General features: G+C 42.5%; 1 protein-coding gene across 1 annotated transcript in view; it reads left to right on the top strand.

Moving 5' to 3' along the window:
* Positions 1 to 314, top strand: part of LOC124775805 (circadian clock-controlled protein daywake-like) — a 73,640-nt gene extending 73,326 nt beyond the window's left edge. The window contains exon 6 of the mRNA XM_047250636.1: positions 97 to 314. Within this exon, the coding sequence (XP_047106592.1) occupies positions 97 to 248 (152 nt within the window). The 3' untranslated portion in view covers positions 249 to 314. The remainder of the gene's footprint in view (positions 1 to 96) is intronic.
* Positions 315 to 18,596: the final 18,282 nt, after the last annotated feature.

Genomic DNA, 18,596 nt, shown 5'->3' with positions numbered 1-18,596 from the left:
GCTTTAAGGCAAAATGGTAGTACAGTGTTAGCATCTGGAGCATCAGAAGTATCTCTGTGAAGTTATAATGATTTGACTTGTTTGCGTGGTTCACAGGTGATGCCATGAATCAGTTCCTGAATGAGAACTGGCGCAATGTGGCGACAGAGATCAAGCCCGTGCTCGAGGAGACCATCAGCGACCTGTTCAAGAAATTCTCCAACAAGATCTTCAGCAAGTTCCCCATGGAGCAGCTGCTGCCACCCTAGGCAACAACACATCGTGTTCCATACGTACTGCACAACGGAATCAAACGTATGTGGTCGAGCAGCGTATCGCACTTCTCAACTATCATCGTTTCATAAACAACGTGTACATAGTAGGATTTTTGCTTTGAGTAATGGCAAGCATCAATAGTATAAGAGCGGAATCACCATATGGCTAAGTATTTTACTGTAATTGCTTTTGCATATTTATTAATAAAGTGAAATTTTTCACTATTTAGTATAGTGATGTTTGATTTAAAAACTCATTCGTTCTTAGTTTTCGTATATATTTCAAGAACCATTTGAGTTAATTCGGAAACATTATTTTCTCGTTTGCCCTTCTGCTATTTTCTTTTGTGTTCGACGGTTTTCTTTCCTGTTAAATTCAGGAAAAATAAATCATTTGACATACATAACGTTCCAAAAGTCCTTCATTTCCTCTTCTTTTATTCTTCTTCGTCTTCTTCTTCCTCATGTTTTCCTTGACTTTCGAGAGTCTTTTTCCCTTTTGTTTTAAACCTTCTTAGCTTGAGTGAAAATCTCTATGGATCTGTAGGGAACCTTTCCCTCTTCTTTCGTCACAATTTGCCTTGCACGTTCTCCATAAACAGTACTTTCCTGGTGTCAGAATTTCTAATTCTTTCGTTCCTGTTACACTCGTAAAGAAATAAGTGTCCAAGAGAAGGATGATTCTCTAAGCGTGATGAAGTCAATTTTCCGGGGTGTGAATTCTAATAGTAAATGCTAGGACTTGGGGCAATATATAGCAGAAAAGTGTCTCTAATGAATGATGTCATCATCTTTCAGTAACCTGAATACAATGATAAGTGATTTTTCGATACACATTTTAATTATCCTGCATTTGCCATACATGAAACCGAAGAACTTTTGATACTGAAGTAATAACGCATTACACAAACAGTCATCAAAGAGGTCTACACGATATAGTTACACATATAACATCGAATGGTCGCACCTGACCAAAAGAAAAATGTGAACTTTCAGCACGTTCAGCAGTTAATGCAAGCTTCATTCAGTCGCCTTCATTTACGTCAAAGCTTTTAATTCCTTCTAGTGCACGAAATTTCAGATCCTTACGATTACTTATTTTCCACTTATCTCTTACTATGTTTTAATTCTGCGATGTAGTGAGTTGCAAACCTTTGGTAAACTTCTTTCGTAACTTCAGTGCAAGGCATGTGACCGAGAATCGTTGGGTCTCAAACCTTGGACTGGGATTGATTACCTTAGAGAGGCGAATGCTTACTGGTGAATGCTACGCATGTCTTTTGGACTAATTGGGTAGAACAGTATTCCACAAAAGTAATAGTTCTCGGTCAGAAGTCGTCATCTTTCATCAGGACAATATACCTGAGCAGAAAAAATGTTTGGTTATGGGTAAAAAAGGATTTCAGTGACAAATGCTGGTAAAGCCATCCTATTCGCCATATTATAGACACACGTAGCTCCTTCCTCTCGTGCAAAGAAAGTTTTAGCTGGAAAAGCTTTGTAGTCCAATGAAGACATGAAAAGATCATACCAACGGCAGGTGGGTAGATTGCAGGTGTCCCGGAATCTCACATCAAGGATGGTAAAAAGTCAGAGGACCCAATCCATTGACTTAAAGCGGTTTACGTCGAAAGATACGTGCATTTTTGACCTGAAAATTGCACCGTTAAACTGCAGACCGCAAACTTTTCACTTTATTCTCACAGTAGAGATGCAAACATCAACAGATTGAAGAAGGCAGAAAAGAACATTGATAGAAATGTACAGTATATGATCAAAAGTATGCGGACACCTATTGGTGGATATTAGTATGTGTTAGTATTGAAACCTATTGCGCACACTTTCAGTAAGGTGCTCGAATGTCTGTGGAGGAATGACCGGCCATTTTTCCTCAAAAGCCAATTGGTTGATGGGTTCTGGACGAAGCCGATGGTGTAACGGATCTCAAGTGTTTCACTGGGCAGATCGGTAGTCTGGATAGGCCAATCCATTTCATTCCATATTGTCTATGAACTATAGTCTCATACTTGTTCCATTATGACAGGAGGCACTGTAATGTTGTTATAAACAATCATCGTCCCCAAATTGTTCCTCTACTGTGCGCATAACAGAATGCTTACGAATGTAGCGTTTTTTAAATGGACCACACCCTAACCATGAAAACACCCCCCCTACCGTAACACCATTTCCTCTGTACTTCATTGCTGACATTACACATGATGGCAGATAAACGTTTTCCAGGCATTCGCTAAACCCAAATCCTTCTAGCGCATTGCCACACGGTGTTTCATCACTCCTAATCAATCGTTTCCACTCATCCAACATTCAGTGGTGTTACTCTGTACACCACCTCAAGTGTCATATAGCACTGACAACAGAGCTGCTCGACCGTTTACCCCATTACTTTTAACTCCTTATCCACAGTCAGTGTGACAGCTTGACTGCTGGCAGTACTTTGGAGTTCACGAGTGATTCCTTCCTCTGATTTCATGCCGTTTTTAAGCCATCTACACAATGCCCAATGGTCTATGTCCGTACACTTGGTCTTGGATGGGCTGTGATTGTTCCTTCGAGTTTCCGCTACACGATCACATCACCAACCAAAGATTCTAGAATATGACGGTAGGGATCACGAAGTGTACACGCTGTGGTAAGCCGCACAGCTGACGTCAGAGTGAACCCAACCAGCGCTCAGTAGCCTGCAATTGCCATAACATATTGTGTCGTAATTGCGTTTATGAACGAGAACAAGGTTGTTTACGGCAACGTGAATTTGTATTAATGACTGGCGATTGAGTACAGAGTTACACCATAATTGCCAGCCGCGGTGGCCGAGCGGTTCCAGGCGCTTCAGTCCGGAGCCGCGTTGCTGCTACAGTCACAGGTTCGAATCCTGCCTCGGGCATGGACGTGTGTGATGTCCTTAGGTTAGTTAGGTTTAAGTAGTTCTAGGCCTAGGGAACTGATGATCTCAGATATTAAGTTCCATAGTGCTAGGAGCTATTTTTTTTGAACACCATAATTATTCGTATCAGATTGCTGAGGGACATTTTGGAGTAAGTTTTTAACTGAAAAATAATGGTTTGCTGCGCGATCGCCAATTGTACCAATCATTGGAGACAAGTATGTCACGACTTCAAGATGCATTCAAGATATTCTTGAGAGCTACTTTTCTACAGTGAGAGGACTGGGAGGATTCTATGACAAACCCTTTGTGCACCACGGTCTCCCAAACATTTAAGTCTTTGGTTTCGAGCTGTGAAGTCACTGAAATCCTTTGAGGTAGTATATGTAAGAAAGAGAGAGAGATTGATAGTTTAAGTGCTACTAGATTGGTGGAAACTCGACATACGTCTATCTTCTGAGAAGTAAGACACTTAGCTTTTGCAGGAAAGTGAACGCGACAACAAGGAAATTGAAGACTGTTTCAGAGTTGGCAGAAATTTTTAAGAACTGCACCGAATGTGAGGGGGAAAATGTTCCGATTTGAAGGAAGATGTTGAGTTGTTAGAGACAAAAATGGTTCAAATGGCTCTGAGCACTATGGGACTTAACTGCTGAGGTCATCAGTCCCGTAGAACTTAGAACTACTTAAACCTAACTAACCTAAGGACATCACACACATCCATGCCCGAGGCAGGATTGGAACCTGCGACCGTCTAGAACCGCTCGTCCACTCTGGCCGGCGAGCTGTTAGAGACGATTACGGTATTTGTTGCGTATAGAGTCAAACGCAAACACCACGAATTAGCACATTGTATTGATTCTATACGTCAGATGAGTGATGATTGCCAAGAAACATTTTTTTCGTTGCTCACTAGAGTAATTTTCGTGAATAAATGGTAACATGCAGTGTACACCGCCGAATATAAAAGAGGTATATTCCTTGAGAGGACAACCAAGGACTGTGACATTCATTTTTCTTAAGCATCTTTTCTTCTTCTGTATGGGCACTATTCAGAGAGTCGAGAAAATATGCAAATAGAGTGGTTTTGATCAATTAATGGATATTTATTTTAACTTATTTTACTACATGGATGTATTGTAATATCTGGAGACAAAGTCTGATAACACGGAGGAAATAACTGCAAATAAAAGGAGGTTATTACTTAAAGACCACTATAGGTGTTCAGAAGAAGTTTTATTGGTAAAATGCACTGGTGTCCGAATTTATAGCAAAATATGGAAATTTTTCAAGTTTGTGTTTATTTTGGCATAAAACAACATAATCAGTAGATAGTAAAGAAAAAACAAAATAAAGAATACAGAATGTAAAAAACTGCAACATGCATAACATGCATAACGGTAGACAAAATTTTTTTCGTTTCTTTCCAACTTAACGGATTTACACGCCCATTCTGACAACTGATCAATGCGCTCGGTATGGGGTGTGACCACCTCTGGCAGCAACACAGGCCTGACAAACCGCGAGGCATGCCGTGAATGATGACATCAATCTCGGTTGAGGCGATAACGCCCATTCTTCCTGCAGCGCTGCTCGCAAGTCTTGGAGAGTGGTTGGTGGATGCTGAAGTGATGCAGCCCATATATTTAGTGCATCCCAGACGTGCTCTATGGGATTCGAATCGAGAGAGCAAGCAGACCACGTAATGCATGCAATGTCTTCCGTTTCCAAGAAAACATCAACCACGCGTGCTCTATGAGGTCGAGCATTATCGTCCATCAGTACGAAGTCTGGGTCTACAACATGTCGCAACAACCGCACATGAGGTACCAAGATCTCGTCACGGTACCTGACAGCATTTAAGCCTTGCCGATTTAATAGTACAATTTCACGAAGATGTGATCGAGTGATCAACATAATCCCCGCTTCGAGAATCACTGTTTAGACCAAATCCAGACTTGTCTATGTAAAGAACATTGGCCCACTATTCGATCTTCTGTACACCGTTTGCTACTTCAGAACACGTCCAGCGGACGCTGCGAGGTCAGATACCAGTTGTCTACATCTACATCTACGTCCATACTCCGCAAGCCACCTGACGGTGTGTGGCGGAGGGTACCTTCAGTACCTCTATCGGTTCTCCCTTCTATTCCAGTCTCGTATTGTTCGTGGAAAGAAGGACTGTCGGTATGCCTCTGTGTGGGCTCTAATCTCTCTGGTTTTATCCTCATGGTCTCTTCGCGAGATATACGTAGGAGGGAGCAATATACTGCTTGACTCTTCGGTGAAGGTATGTTCTCGAAACTTCAATAAAAGCCCGTACCGAGCTACTGAGCGTCTCTCCTGCAGAGTCTTCCACTGGAGTTTATCTATCATCTCCGTAACGCTTTCGCGATTACTAAATGATCCTGTAACGAAGCGCGCTGCTCTCCGTTGGATCTTCTCTATCTCTTCTATCAACCCTATCTGGTACGGATCCCACACTGCTGAGCAGTATTCAAGCAGTGGGCGAACAAGCGTACTGTAACCTACTTCCTTTGTTTTCGGATTGCATTTCCTTAGGATTCTTCCAATGAATCTCAGTCTGGCATCTGCTTTACCGACGATCAACATTATATGATCATTCCATTTTAAATCACTCCTAATGCGTACTCCCAGATAATTTATGGTATTAACTGCTTCCAGTTGCTGACCTGCTATTTTGTAGCTAAATGATAAAGGATCTATCTTTCTGTATATTCGCAGCACATTACACTTGTCTACATTGAGATTCAATTGCCATTCCCTGCACCATGCGTCAATTCGCTGCAGATCCTCCTGCATTACAATACAATTTTCCATTGTTACAACCTCTCGGTACACCACAGCATCATCTGCAACAAGCCTCACTGAACTTCCGATGTCATCCACCAGGTCATTTATGTATATTGTGAATAGCAACGGTCCTATGACACTCCCCTGCGGCATACCTGAAATCACTCTTACTTCGGAAGACTTCTCTCCATTGAGAATAACATGCTGCGTCCTGTTATCTAGGAACTCCTCAATCCAATCACACAATTGGTCTGATAGTCCATATGCTCTTACTTTGTTCATTAAACGACTGTGGGGAACTGTATCGAACGCCTTGCGGAAGTCAAGAAACACGGCATCTACCTGTGAACCAGTGTCTATGGCCCTCTGAGTCTCGTGGACGAATAGCGCGAGCTGGGTTTCACATGACCGTCTTTTTCGAAACCCATGCTGATTCCTACAGAGTAGATTTCTAGTCTCCAGAAAAGTCATTATACTCGAACACAATACGTGTTCCAAAATTCTGCAACTGATCGACGTTAGAGATATAGGTCTATAGTTCTGCACATCTGTTCGACGTCCCTTCTTGAAAACGGGGATGACCTGCGCCCTTTTCCAATCCTTTGGAACGCTACGCTCTTCTAGAGACCTACGGTACACCGCTGCAAGAAGGGGGGCAAGTTCCTTCGCGTACTCTGTGTAAAACTGAACTGGTATCCCATCAGGTCCAGAGGCCTTTCCTCTTTTGAGCGATTTTAATTGTTTCTCTATCCCTCTGTCGTCTATTTCGATATCTACCATTTTGTCATCTGTGCGACAATCTAGAGAAGGAACTACAGTGCAATCTTCCTCTGTGAAACAACTTTGGAAAAAGACATTTAGTATTTCGGCCTTTAGTCTGTCATCCTCTGTTTCAGTACCATTTTGGTCACAGAGTGTCTGGACATTTTGTTTTGATCCACCTACCGCTTTGACATAAGACCAAAATTTCTTAGGATTTTCTGCCAAGTCAGTACATGTCGTGCGGTACTAAGGCGGTACCGTCGTGCCCTTACACCAAATAACAGTTCTCTCTTTCGGATGATGCACGTGGTGGGCCTAGCCCTGGTCTTCGGGATACAGTTTCGATCTCCATAAAGTGTCGCCACATGCGAAAAACAACAGAAGGACTCACGTTAAGCCATCGGACCACATGAGTTTACGACTCGTATGGTCCTCCACCGAAGAGAAGCTGGTACATGCCTTATCTGTGTCATACCACACCATCTGTGACAGTGCACATAGCGATTGTGGATGTGAGTCTATTCGACAAACACTACTCCATTTGATAAGTGCCTTGACGTCATCGTTGGCGTGGTTTTCCGTTATCCAGAATGCCGTCTTCCGTGCAGAACAGGATCGTACGGACATCTGTTGACAGTTTGTATGATTATATCGTGAATTAAACACAGTACGGGGAAATAGTGGTTTGTTGCTTTAATTTGCCCATTAGTGTATTATAAAAATTGTCCACAGGCCTGCTCTGTCTTGGAAAATATTTCATAGAAGAAAACAGTATATGCATTACGAACACCTAGGGAACTTACCAACAGCTGTTAATTGTTGTGTTCATCAGATGTGGAAACCATTACAAAAATTAATTTCCCTCTTTCCACGCTATTATTCAAGAACAAAACACTACACCATTTGTATGGTAAACTGGTCACGAAAATGCTTTAGGAAACAAATGGGTTCAAACAGTTTCAAGAGAATCTTTAATGAAATCAACTGAAAGTTTTACGCCAGTAGCTTTAAACATGGAAAGAAAAGACATTGTAAATGAGAAATATCGTGAGGACACCCACTTTCATCAGAATGAGAGCTATCAACTAGAAAAACAATGCAAAGGTAGCAAGCGAGCTGAGAGTCGACAAATACGGAAACTGAAGAAAATGAAAAAAAGCTGTTTACATAACTTTCCGCAGTTGAAAAAGAAAACCTTTTAATAAACTTTTATTTGACGTTGTAGGAGATTTCTCCGCACTACAGGTCTATGTGGTCTAATCCTGTGTAAGCCTTTCCCCTCAGAAAAAAGCGGTGCCCACCGAGATGGTTGAAGAGGTTAACGTCCTAGCATTTCACAGACCATAGAAAAAAATAGTCTTAACTAATATAAAGCTTAATAATAATAATAATAGGCTGAAAAGAATAGGCCTCCGGTATGTTCTGCCAGTCGTAAAAGGCGACGAAAAGAACAAACCACTAATAGGGCTAACCCCCCTTTTAGTGTGATTAGTTGGTTCAGGACAGAACTAAAGAAGCCTCGGACAAGCGCCGTCATGGTCGGGGACGACGCTTGAACCCTATGCCCGCCCACGATGGTAATTACACTGCTAGCCAACTGGAAAATGATTCAAATCCAAATAGAGGTGTTTTGCAGGATATGCTTCCTGCAACCACTTTAGAAGGAAAACAAAGACAGAGGATGAGATGGTCAGATGAAGTTAACCGATACCTCATGTTCTGTTATTACCAAGCAACAAACTTAGGAACTAAAACAACTGGATACAGATCACAAGTATACACAACATTTATTACCAGATACCCAGAATTAAAACTTTTAACAGAACAACGACTAGATGATCAGATCCGTGTAATAATCAAAAATAACAGAATACCCCAGTCAGAATTAGAAAACATCAAACACCAAGTACAACAAATACTGGAATAAAATAATGTGCAATCAGAAGAAGAAGAAGAAAATACAGTAATGGACTCAAACATCCCAGAGCAAACAAACAAAGAACAACACGCATCAATTAAACAATCAGAGGAAAACGAAATCTTAAGACAGCCACCAGAACAAGCACAAATAGAACACGAAGTGACACACATGTTAGATATAGAAGAAAAAATTCAGCTGACACATATAGAATACAAAGACACAAATACAGACATTAGACCATTCTTGCATAGACCCCCAAATAACCCACAAGTCGAAACAACAATAACAACTATCAACACAATCATACACAACAAAATAAATGAAAATACAACTATGGAAGAGTTACAACTACTGGTTTATATAGGAGCACTCACTACACTAAATATACACACTAGGCAGAGATCAGAACCAACCAACACACAGAAGAAACCCACAAAACCAGCATGGCAACACAGGCTACAGATCAGAATAGAAAAACTGAGAAAAGACATCGGACAGCTAACACAGTTTATAAGAAGTGAAATATCAGACAAAAAACGAAAAAGGTTAGGTAAAATCTTACAACAAGAAGCGATAGAGCAATTAGATGAGAAGAAGCAGAAATTACAAGCATTGGCCAAACGACTTAGAAGATACAAAAAAAGTGATAATAGAAGGAAACAAAACCAAACATTCAACACAAATCAAAAGAAATTCTGTCAGACAATAGATAACACACACATTAAAATAGACAATCCACCAAACATAACAGACATGGAACACTTCTGGAGCAACATATGGTCAAATACGGTACAACATAACAGGCATGCACGGTGGATACAAGCAGAAACAGACGCATACAAGATGATACCACAAATGCCTGAAGTGATAATTTTGCAACATGAAGTCACTCGAGCAATTAATTCTACTCACAAATGGAAAGCCCCTGGAAATGATAAAATAGCAAATTTCTGGCTAAAGAAGTTCACCTCAACACATTAACATCTAACTAAATTATTTAACAGTTACATTGCAGACCCATACATAGTCCTTGATACACTTAGACAAGGAATAACGTATCTGAAACCTAAAGATCAAGCAGACACAGCAAACCCAGTAAAATATCACCCCGTAACATGCAACAATATACAAAATATTAACTTCAATCATCACACAGAAATTAATGACACATACAACATAGAACAAAATTATAAATGAAGAACAAAAAGGCTGCTGCAAAGGAGCACGAGGATGTAAAGAGCAACTGATAATGGATGCAGAGGTGACATATCAAGCTAAAACTAAACAAAGGTCGCTACACTACGCATACATTGATTACCAATAAGCTTTTGATAGTGTACCTCACTATTGGTTACTACAAATATTGGAAATATACAAAGTAGATCCTAAATTGATACAGTTCCCAATTATGGTAATGAGAAATTGGAAAACCACACTTAATATCCAAACAAATATCACAGCCAATACAGATTAAGCGTGGAATATACCAAGGAGATTCATTAAATCCTTTCTGGTTCTGCCTTGCTCTGAACCCACTATACAACATGCTAAATAATACAAATTATGGATATAATATTACTGGAACATACCAACACAAAATCACACATTTGCTATACATGGATGACCTAAAACTACTGGCAGCAACAAATCAACAACGCAACCAATTGCTAAATATAACAGAAGTATTCAGCAATAATACAAATATTGCTTTTGGAACAGACAAATGTAAGAAAAATAGCATAGTCAAGGGAAAGCACACTAAACAAGAAGATTACTTATTGGATAACCACAGCGACTACATAGAAGCGATGGGAAAAAAACAGATGCCTGTAAATATCTAGGATACAGGCAAAAAATAGAAATATATAATACAAATATTAAAGAAGAAGTAAAAGAAAAATATAGACAACGACTAACAAAAATACTGAAAACAGAATTGACAGCAAGAAACAAGACAAAAGCTATAAATACTTATGCTATACCAACATTGACCTATTCATTTGGAGTAGTGAAATGGAGTAACACAGAACTAGAAGCACTCAATACACTTACACGATCACAATGCCACAAATATAGAATACATCACATACATTCAGCAACAGAAAGATTCACATTAAGCAGAAAGGAAGGAGGAAGGGGATTTATCGACATAAAAAACCTACTTTATGGACAGGTAGACAATTTAAGAAAATTCTTTATAGAACGAGCAGAAACGAGCAAAATACACAAAGCAATCACTCATATAAATACATCGGCTACACCATTGCAATTTCATAACCACTTCTACAAGCCTTTAGATCACATAACATCAACAGATACGAAAAAAGTAAATTGGAAAAAGAAAACACTACATGGCAAGCACCTGTATCATCTAACACAGCCACACATCGATCAAGACGCATCCAACACATGGCTAAGAAAAGCCAATATATACAGTGAGACCGATGGATTCATGATCGCAATACATGATCAAACAATAAACACCAGATATTACAGCAAGCATATTATTAAAGATCCCAATACCACAACAGATAAATGCAGACTTTGCGAACAACAAACAGAAACAGTAGATCACATCACAAGCGGATGTACAATACTAGAAAATACAGAATACACCAGAAGACATGACAATATAGCAAAAATAATACATCAACAACTTGCCATACAACATAAACTAATAAAACAACACGTTCCCACATACAAGTATGCACCACAAAATGTAGTGGAGAATGATGAATACAAATTATACCGGAACAGAGCCATTATAATAGATAAAATAACACCTCATAACAAACCTGCCATCATACTCACCAATAAAAAGAAGAAATTAACACAAGTAATCGAAGTATCCATACCCAACACAACAAATATACAGAAGAAAACAGGAGAAAAAATTGAAAAATACATTAAACTGGTTGACGTAGTCAAGGACATGTGGCATCAGGATAAAGTTGACATTATACCAATTATACTATCAACTACAGGAGTCATACCACACAATATTCACCAGTACATCAACGCAATACAGCTACATCGAAACGTAAATATACAACTACAGAACTCTGTTATTATTGATACATGTTCAACTACCCGAAAGTTCCTAAATGCAGTGTAACATATACCGTACAGTTAAAAGGAAGTCACGCTTGGTTAAGGTCCGCATCACTTTCCATTTTTAATCAGACATAACGATTGAGAAAGGAAAGAAATAATAATAATACACTGAAATATGGAAAACCGGTTATTTTCATATCTGCGTATGAGTTAAATACGTGTGAATCGTGTGCCTGTAAGCCTCAGTGCAGCGCGGGGTGGCGAGAGGGTTCACGGTGCCGTCAAGAGCTTACAGCCCCAGGCCAAAGCGATATACTGATCAGGCAGAACATTACGACCACCGCCCAGGGCGGCGTTGGATGGCGCCTGGTGGCGTTGCGGGCACCTGACGCGGTAACAGAAGTATGTAAATGGAGCAGACACGGACAGGGGATCACCTTAGCGAAGGTATGGGGAATGCATTGAGGTAAGGTATCTTGAAAAAGGGCAGATTATTACTATGCAGAGCCTGTGAGCGGGTATTTCGAAAACGGCGAAGATGATCGAATGTTCACGTGCTACTGTCGTGAGTATCTACAGAAAGAGATAGAGGGACAGTGAAACTATCTCTAGGCGTTAATCGGTTGGATGTCGACGACTCTTCATAGAACGTAGGGTTCGGGGGCCTGTCTGCTCTGTAAAGTAGGATAGATGGTGATCTGCGGCATCTCTGCCGAAAGAGAACAATTATGGAGCACGAACAAGTGTTTAGAAGCACACTGTTCATCGTACATTGTTGAACATGGAGCTCCGCGGCAGACCACTCATATGTGCTCATATGTTGACCTAACCACACTGTCAGTTAAGATTGCAGTGGGCACGGGACCCACGGGATTCGACCGTCGATCAATGGAAACTTGTCAGCTCTTCAGAGGAACCACATTTTTGTTACATTGGGTCGATGGCCGTCTCCACAAACGCCGTCTTCGAGGTGAACGGTGACTCTATGTCAGTGCAGCGCGCCACGGACGCAGGATGGTGAGAGCAGTATTATGGTACAGGAAATATTCTCCTGCACTTGCGTGGTACCTGTGGTAGTAATCGAAGACACGTTGACAACTGGGAACCGACTGCATCCCTACATGCTTGATGTCTTCCCCGACGGCGACGTCATCTTTCACAAGCATAATTGGCCGTGTCTCCGAGCTAGAACCGTGCTACAGTGGTTTGAGGAGCATTGTAGTAAACTCACGTTGATGTCTCGGCGAGCAAATTCACCTGATGTAAATCCTACAGAACCTATCTGGGTCGCTATCGGGCACCATCATCGGGTATGCAAATTAGTGGCCCGTTATTTACGCGAATTACATGACTTGTGCGTAGACACCTAATCCGACATACCGTCACGAACCCGCCAACAAACTCTCAGATCCATGATACGCAGAATCAGTGATGCTTTCGTTCCAAAGACGGACAAACAAGCTCTTAAGCAGGTGGTGATGATGTTTTGGCTTATCAGTGTACACGGGCCCTGTAACGAATTTGTGATGTCACACTAGTCGGCCTGTCCGTCACATTTGGCGAACGCGCGAAGGCTCGACAACGTGCAGGGCACACGGGAAATAAATGGTTTATTGAAAAGATGCTCGCTAAAGGTCTTATGTTTGCCGTGCGATACCGAGAACTTGCATCCATTTAAACACGCAATCAAGAATTATTAAACTCCTCCGAAATAGTTAAATAGTTATTCGCTCCCTCCCCCTTCCCCCCCCCCTCCCCCCCCCCCCCCCCCGAGAGGACTGTTGGCACTCGTAAGACCTGCAGTGTCACGTGCTGTGACGTACGGGCCACGGCCTGTCTTTTCTCGTGGTTTTCGTGGGCTTCGTCACAGGCCGACTGCGCGTGACCCGTACCGTGTATTGTGTGTGTGTGTGTGTGTGTGAAATCTTATGGACTTAACTGCTAAGGTCATCAGTCCCTACGCTTACACACTACTTAACCTAAATTATCCTAAGGACAAACACATACACCCATTCGCGAGCGAGGACTCGAACCTCCGCCGGGACCAGCCACACAGTCCAGGACTGCAGCGCCTTGACCGCTCGGCTAATTCCGCACGGCGTCCCGTGTATTCTACACTGAAGCGCCTAAGAAACTCGAATAGCTATGCGCATTCAAATACAGAAATATGTAAATAGGCAGAATACGGCGCTGCGGTCGGCAATGCCTATAGAAGACAGCAAGTGTCTGGCGTAATTGTTAGGTCGGTTACTGTTGCTACAGTGGCAGGTTATCAAGATTTAAGTGAGCTAGAGCGTGGTGTTATAGTCAGCGCAAGAGCGATGGGACACAACATCTCCGAGATAGCGATGAAGTAGGGATTTTCCCGTACGACCATTTCACTAGTGTACCGTGAATACCAGGAATCGGGTAAAACATCAAATCTCCGACATCGCTGCGGCCGGAAAAAGAACCTGCAGAACGGGACCAACGAAGACTGAAGATTTCAGTGTTGGGCCATCAACAAGTGTCAGCGTGCGAATCATTCAACGAAACATCATCGATATGGGCTTTCAAAGCCGAAGGCCCACTCGCGTACCCTTGATGATTGCACGACACAAAGCTTTACGCCTGGCCTGGGCCCGTTAATACCGACATAGGACTGCTGATGACTGGAAACATGTTATATTAAGCGAATGGACGTGTACAGGTATGGAGACAACCTCATGAACCTATGGGCCCTGCATGTTAGCAGGGGACTGTTCAAGCTGGTGGACGCTCTGTAATGGTGTGGGACATGCGCAGTTGGAATGATATGGGACCCGTGGTACATCTAGATACGACTTTGACAAGTAACACGTACGTAAGCATACTGTCTGATCACTTGCATCCTTTAATGTCCACTGTGCATTTCGACGGACTTCGGCAATTCCAGCAGGACAATGTGACAGCCCACATGTCCAGAATTGCTACATAGTTGATCTAGGAACACTCTTCTGAGTTCAAACATTTCCGCTGGTCACCAAACTCCCCAGACATGAACATTATTGAACATATATGGGATGCCTTACAACTTGGTGTTCAGAAGAGATCTCCATCCCCTCTTAATCGTACGGACTTATGGACAGCTCTGCAGGATTCATGGTGTCAATTCTCTTCAGCACTACTTCAGACTTAAGTCGAGTCTATGTCACGTCGTGTTCCGGCACTTCTGCGTGCTCGCCGGGCCCTACTCGGTATTAGGCAGGTGTACCAGTACCTTTGGCTCTTCAGAGTAGTATCCGTGTCACCAACAGTCACCGCCCACCTGGGCAGCTTTATTGTTGAAATTTTTGTTACTCAGGTGACTTCGAACATGTCCTAGCACTGTATGTCACCTGAGTAACACACAGTGCTAGGAGATGTTCGAAGTCGCTAAGGTCTCCTGACCGATGCATTCTACTGTCGCTGCCTCTGTAATGACAACACTTCCATATTGATGGGTTCTCCTCCCGTGACATCCAGAGGACAATTCTGGGTTGCATAGGGGTGTCCGGATACTTTTGAGGAGGTAGTGAATGAGTAGGTGCGCAAAACGTTGGTCTTCGCCGCAGTTGGGGCGTGCAGACGCAGACGGCGTGAAGGGCGCGGAGGCAACGCGCCGCGTCGCGCCGCCCACGCGTTCAAGGCAGGCGACGTCTAACAGTTTTCTGATAACGAGTCCAGCAGTGGCGCCGGTTTCTCAAGATATACTTTCATCTCCTGTTCCACTTACTTATCACGAAGTTGCAAAATTTCATTAATGCGGACGAATTTTATTTGTTACCTTTGGTTTTCCGTCCCCTCAATCCCTTCAGTTCCTCATGCCATTCGTTGCATACTAGATCTTTTCAACTAATCGTCTCATCTTGTCTTGCAAGATGTGTTCTTGACTGCTCTTTCCTAACAAAATGTTATTTATATTAGCAGGTGTAACACTGAGATACCACAAATAGTACCTAATCGCCGTATTTTCAGGTTCTTACCTGTAGGTACTGGGGATAGTAACATACAGAGATGTCAAATTAATTGAGTGACGGGAGTAAACTAGCGTTTTTCGTCAACAAGCATGGGTTCGCAACAGCAACCACGCAGTAACGTACTGACTTATCTTTTCGAATTGTACAGCAGGCGGACAAAAATATGGAAACATCAGAAATGCAGCAGATTATCATGCTTAATATGGTATAGTAAACCCGTTCACATTCAATACAGCGTCCAGTCCTCTCTTAATCGATAAGGCCTTCGTAATGTCCAAGGGAATCTCATACCATTTTTCATGCAAAATAGTGTCAAGTTCAGGTAACGGTCACAGAGGTGGACAGCGATCACACACCATTCTCTCCAAAGTAGACCAAAAAGACCCAGTAATACTGGAATATGGTGACAGTGGCGGCCAATGTAGAAGCGAGAATCATCCTTGTGTTCAGAAAACCAGTCCTGGACGATGGGAGCTGTGTGAACAGGGGCCCTGCCCTCTTATAGCACAGCGTCTCCACTGGGGAACAGACACCGTATCATCGGACGGATATGGTCAGTCCAAATAGTCACATAACCGTTGCCATTAACACGACGTTGCTGAGTAACCATGGTGCTCATGAAATACCACGACATGGCTGCCCGAATTATCGCTGTTTCACTCTTGGGACGCCAACTCGTCAAGAAATGGGAAACACTGTGAAATTACAATCACTCGACCGAATGGCTCTTTCCCACTGCTCAGTAGTCCAGGTTTTATGACTTCGGCACCACGCTTTCCTGTAACGGGCGTTTACATCACTGATAGGCGGATTTGGAATTCGAGTTCGCTTTGCAAATCCCTACTTATGGAGATGGCTTCGTGTTGATGCTGATGGGCTTCACGAGTGCGACATTTAGTTCTGCAGTTCATCTTTCATCTGTCGTCCTCTTATTTTTTGTCACAATATTCTTCAATAGCCGTCCATCACAAGCACTCAACATACATTTTCATCCGCGTTGTGACTTAGCGAATAGTGGTTTCCCGCTTTCTCTGTATGTGGTATAAATTCTCGATAAGGTATCTGTTCAGTCGTGTGATCCTTCGGCTACCGTGGTTACGAAAGCACTTATCATACGACCATGAACAATTTGTCCACGTTCAAATTCACTTAGCTCCCACATAATGCACTTGCAACCACACAGAACACTGTCCTGACCACTACTGATACTTGAAACATACTGCACAGGTCTTTTTCGTAGTCAAATACAGCAGCGCTATCTGAAGACTTGGGTAAGATATGAATTTATGTTTGCGCTTGCATTTCTCTATATTTTTGTCCAGCCCGTCTACATTAGACATTCTTCAAGATTTCTTACCGAGATTCATAATCAATGTAAAAGGATAAATTAAAGATAATCCCCAGACTTTCAAGTTTGCAGTGGAGTTGAAGTTGACATTACTCTCGATATTTTTATAACTCCTTTATCTTACGTCTCCAAGGGTCTCTATTACGGAACTTGCTTGCTGGACACGTCTGAGCAAGGTAGATAGGGAACCCATAGACATGCAATGTGACATGAAAATGTTAAGTATACTGCAGTCTCGAAAACCTTGGGATTATCTACGAAATTTTATTCAGAATACGTGAATTTTTTTAAAATATTTTGTCCCACATGCTTTTAAACTACGCTATGTGATCGAAAGTATCCGGACACCCCCAAAAACATACGTTTTTCATGTTAGGTGTATTGTGCTGCCATCTACTGCCAGGTAGTCCAGCGACCTCAGTAGTTATTAGACATCGTGAGAGAGCAGAATGGGGCGCTCCGCGGAACTCACGAACTTCGAACGTTGTCAGATGATTGGGTGTCACTTGTGTCATACGTCTGTAAGCGAGATTTCCACACTCCTAAAAATCCCTTGGTCCACTGTTTCCGATGTGATAGTGAAGTGAAAACGTGAAGGGCCACGTACAGCACAAAAGCGTACAGACCGACCTCATCTGTTAACTGACAGAGACCGCCGACAATTGAAGATGGCCGTAATGCGTAATAAGTAGACATCTATCCACACCATCACATAGGAATTCCAAACTGCATCAGGATCCATTGCAAGTACTATGACAGTTAGGCAAGATGTGAGAAAACTTGGATTAATTGGTCGAGTGGCTGCTCATAAGCCACACATCACGCCGGTAAATGCCAAACGCCGCCTCGCTTGGTGTAAGGAGCGTAAACATTGGACGATTGAACAGTGGGAAAACGTTGTGTGGAGTGACGAATCACGGTACACAATGTGGCGATCCGATGGTGTGTGTGTGTATGGCGAATGCCCTGTGAGCGTCATCTGACAGTGTGTGTAGTGCCAACAGTAAAATTCGGAGGCGGTGTTGTTATGGTGTGGTCGTGTTTCTCATGCAGGGATCTTGCACCCATTGTTGTTTTGCATGGCACTATCACAGCACAGGCCTACATTGATGTTTTAAGCACCCTATTGCTTCCCACTGTTGAAGAGCAATTCGGGGATGGCGACTGCATCTTTCAACACGATCAAGCACCTGTTCATAATGCACGGCCTGTGGCGGAGTGGTTACACGACAGTAACATTCCTGTAATGGACTGGCCTGCACAGAGTCCTGACCTGAATCCTATAGAATACCTCTGGGACGCTTTGGAACGCCGACTTCGTGCCAGGCCTCACCGATCGACATCACCGGAGCAGGATCTAGAAAAAGATGGATTTAGAGTTCTAGACGTAGATAATCGGACAATCCTACCCATAACGATACCTCTCCTCAGTGCAGCAGTCCGTGAAGAATGGGCTGTCATTTCCCAAATAACCTTCCAGCATCTGATTGAAGGTAAGCCTGCGAGAGTGGAAGCTGTAGTGGGCCAACACCATATTGAAGTCCAGCATTACCGATGGAGG

This window comes from Schistocerca piceifrons, chromosome 2 (assembly GCF_021461385.2).
Source record: "Schistocerca piceifrons isolate TAMUIC-IGC-003096 chromosome 2, iqSchPice1.1, whole genome shotgun sequence".
Taxonomy (NCBI): domain Eukaryota; kingdom Metazoa; phylum Arthropoda; class Insecta; order Orthoptera; family Acrididae; genus Schistocerca; species Schistocerca piceifrons.
Note: the sequence above shows the minus strand (reverse complement) of the source record. Positions and strands in the feature narration are given on the sequence as shown.